The 3,835-nt window shown below is 51.1% G+C and overlaps 1 protein-coding gene across 1 annotated transcript; it reads right to left on the minus strand.

Moving 5' to 3' along the window:
• Positions 1-1,923: 1,923 nt before the first annotated feature.
• On the minus strand, positions 1,924-3,489 carry LOC130708880 (lysine-specific demethylase 4D-like). The gene has a single exon (XM_057553275.1). It carries the CDS (start codon positions 3,487-3,489, stop codon positions 1,924-1,926), a length of 1,566 nt encoding a protein of 521 aa, XP_057409258.1.
• Between the last annotated feature and the right edge of the window lie 346 nt (positions 3,490-3,835).

A 3,835-nucleotide genomic window follows, 5' to 3' on the forward strand; every position in this document is an offset into this window, starting at 1 on the left:
AGGACTGCTGCCTTCCCAGTAATTCCAGTCTGCTTCCATCATGCGGTTCCACTATCTCAATACAGGGCTTAATCATCTTTCAGGCCAAGCATCTCACTGCCATCCTCCACTGCGGATCCTGAGTTCAGTCTCTCAGCTTCAGTTTCCCACAGAATATACTACCACACAGTTGCCTCGCTGCATGGTGATAGGGATGAGACATGGGCTTTTGCTACTCCTCAATCAGACCTTCAAACAAGCCTTACTTTTTCATTACTCCTGCCTTTAGTTTTACGTGGTGCTTCAAAATTCCAGAATCTTACTGAACTTCTGTAGGGGAGAGCTGGAGAGAAGAGAGATGTGGTTTGATTCTCTAAAATGTTCCCTTCTGCATCCAAACTATCATTTTCAATTTCCAGAATTTATTCTGAGTTTGGCCACTTCTGTGCATCTTCAACACTATGGCCTAAGTCAGTAACCATCAATTCTCACCTGCATTACTTAGATGTTCTAACTACTTCTCCTGCCCCCAAGGGGTCCACAGAACAATTAAGGTGATTAGTTAAATATGTAAAGTATATCATGTCAAGTGCTGTTTTAAACTTCCAATGCCTTCTCATTTCAAGTTGAAAAAAACTCAAATATTTCACATGAGCTACAGGGTCCTGCATACCCTGGACCCTGCCTCACCCTTCTCAGTGCCCCAGACACAAATGAGCTTCCTCTCTCTACACACAAAAACACCAAGCTCTATGTTAGGGCTGTTACACTTGCTGTTTCATCCTAGTGGAAATCAGCTCTGGACGTTCCTTCTTGTCATTTGGGACTCAGAAAGGTCTCCTGCTCTATGAAGTATTCCCTGACCACTGAACCACACTGCCCATTCGGCACTCTCATCCCATCCCCTTTCATCTCTTCACAGAACATATGCCCACTTGAAATTGTCTTGTTCCTTTATTGGTGGATTTGTTTATTGGGATGTATCAATGACTTAACCATGTGAAATATACATACAGCATTGAGAAGGCAGTGGAGACTTGGAGAGAAGATTTTCACAGGCCGGCACTTTTTGTCCTATGTTTGCTCATCCCTCCTAGCAACTTGGATCAGCCAAGTGCCAGGTGATTCCCACCAAGTCATCCTTCAGATAAGCCTGCAAACCAAACCCCCTAACCGAGCCCGCCAGCTGGAACCCAACAATCAACCCCAAACTCACTCACCAACATCACACAAAGCAACCAGCTCATAAAAATAAGATTTGCTTGAAATGTTTTGGTATAATTATTAAGAAAAGTGCAGAAAAAACGACCACCTGTCAGTTGACTGACTGAACAACACAAAAAATAAAGTCAGATTTTAACATTCTGGTTACCTTTAATATATTTAATAAACTCAGATTTTAACATTCTAGTTACCATACTGGCAGAGAACACATTTTCAATACATCAAAGACTCAGAAAGATTATCAATTATTATCTGAGTCTCTACTGACCTAATTGGTCAAAAGGACCTAGTTTGGCAAGAAAAGTGGGAAGAGAAGGGGGAAGAGGAAAAGGAGAGAGACTGGAGAGTAATCAAAGCCCAGGGTTCTTTAGAAGTTAAGCAGCATCCAGAGCTGGCCCACAGGATGGGAGTGTGAGGTAGATTGGGCTCTGGCGACCTCAGCAGGACCTAGTTCCCAGAGACACTAGAGTGTCCAGTGCATGAAACCTCAGTTTGTGACACAGGAGTTAGCAGTGTCCAAGGATTCCAGGGTCTGGAAGGAAGAACAAACTTTGGAGAATTTGGTAAACACCACTGACCGAGCACATCCAGCGGCAGCACAGGAGGCACTCTCATGCAAGACTAGTGACCTGCAAATACCCAAAGCTCTGAAATGGAAATATGACCAGTCTCAAAGGATCCCCACGCAGGAGCAGTGGGGTAGAAAGGCATCCCCTGGGCTTAGGGGACGGGGCCACAACCACAGCCAGAAGCCGTGGCGGGATGCTGGAGCCCAGGGCTGAGCGGGGCGGCGCTGTCCGGCGAGGGTGCATCCACAGGCAGGGGCTGAGCCTCTGGGTCCTGATCTGTGTCTAACGAAAGCCTCCTCTTAGCCCTGGGGGGAGCAGCTGGCTCCTGAGCGCCCTGTTCCCAAGGACGACGACGAGGGCCACATCTTCCAGCTGGGTGGCGATCCGGGGCGGATGGACCTGGGGTCGGCGGTTGGGTCGGACTGGGCTCCCGGGAGGTGCTGGTGGCCGCATCCCTGAACTGGGCAGCAGAGCAAGAACCCCGGGCCGCCGAGGGGCGCCGGGACACAGCACGCACAGGGACTCGGTGGCTGGTCCCACCGCCCGCGGCTACAGCCCTAGGGGGGCGCAGAGCGCGGCGGGGCAGGTGGTGCCTCTGGCCGAGAGCGGCTCCCCCGGGCGCGCGGACCTCCCTCCAGGCGTTCAGGATCTGGCTGTCCGGCGCCGTGGGCTGCGTGTGGTCCACCACGGTCCGGTCCTGCCCGCGTTTCCACAGCTCGTAGCGCTCCGGTTGCAGGATGCGCACGAAGGCGTCCATGGAGAAGGCGACCCGGGCCTCCCCGCAGCTGCACTGCGAGGCCACTTTGCCATAATCGATCCAGCGCGGGGAGGCGAAATTGATGGCTTCCGCGCAGTTGAAGCCATGGTTGAAGCCAGAGTGGTAGCCATAGGGAAAGGTCACCATGAACTCTCCAGCCTCCTGAGTGACCTGATCGAAGGGGATGCCATTGTCCTTGAGGACCGTGGGCGAGATGAGAGCCACCTTGTGCCGCAGGAAGGCCTCACAGCCCCGCGCGCTGCCCGGGAACAGCTCCCTGGCCAGGCGTTCCAGGCGCCGGCCGTGCTCCAGGGGCACCGCGTACCACGTCTTGGGCTCCCCGAAGTGCAGGTAGTTGATGCTGTAAAGGTCCATGTCCTCCGTGTGCCAGGCGAAGGCGGTCTTCCACATGCCGAAGTACAGGAAGGGGGTGTTGACGCCTTCGATGACCACTCCGCACTCCTGCTCCAGCAGGTCCTGAATGGTTCCCAGGTGTCCAAGGTTCCACTGCTCCGTGTTTTGATCGAATAAGGAGCCACTCACGTCCGCACCATATACTGGTGAATCATAGAGGCGTGTTTTCCAATATTTTCGCTCCAGCTCCTTAAAATCAAAGTGTGCTGGAGTCCGGTATTTTGCACTATTTGCTAAGTGTTGGTACTCACCCACGGTCATGGCTTTCTTCTTTTTGTGGTATTGAGTAAACACACCTGCCTGCCCAGAAGTCACCTGCTGGAGGGGAGCAGCTATTAAGATGTCATTGATATCATCATAGGTCTGTCTGGCTTTCCAGTCCTTGGGTGGAATGATCTTCGCCACGCCTGCTCGGTGTGCACCTTGGGATTCCATATAAGCAATGTATTTATCGAAATCATTAAACTCTTCTTTGGTTGGATGAAATACCATTATTCTACAACTTGGGTTCCGGGCCCAGTTGGACTTAGACTTCATAGCTTTCATTAATAAGCAGGCAACTCCCAAGTTCTGATGTATGTTCTGGGCAGGTGAGGATGCTGGAAAACACTACTTTTTCAAAAATGGGTTGGAGTATATCAGCAGGAACCCCCAGTAGACTTTAATGCAATGAGTTGATAATATTTCTAAGGCTTGCTGATTCTCCAGGGGACTCCACGCTGGGCAGAAGCCTTGCTCAGGACTGATGCCGGCTGAGCCTGCAAGTCTGTGATGTCCTTGGTTGACACTTGGCTCTGTCCTCTTGAGATCTAGTGAATCACCCAGCCCTGGCTGGGTATCCCAAATGTAATGTCTTCAGGGCAGAATTGAAAACAAAACCTAAAAAAAGAAA

This window comes from Balaenoptera acutorostrata, chromosome 9 (assembly GCF_949987535.1).
Source record: "Balaenoptera acutorostrata chromosome 9, mBalAcu1.1, whole genome shotgun sequence".
Taxonomy (NCBI): Eukaryota; Metazoa; Chordata; class Mammalia; order Artiodactyla; family Balaenopteridae; genus Balaenoptera; species Balaenoptera acutorostrata.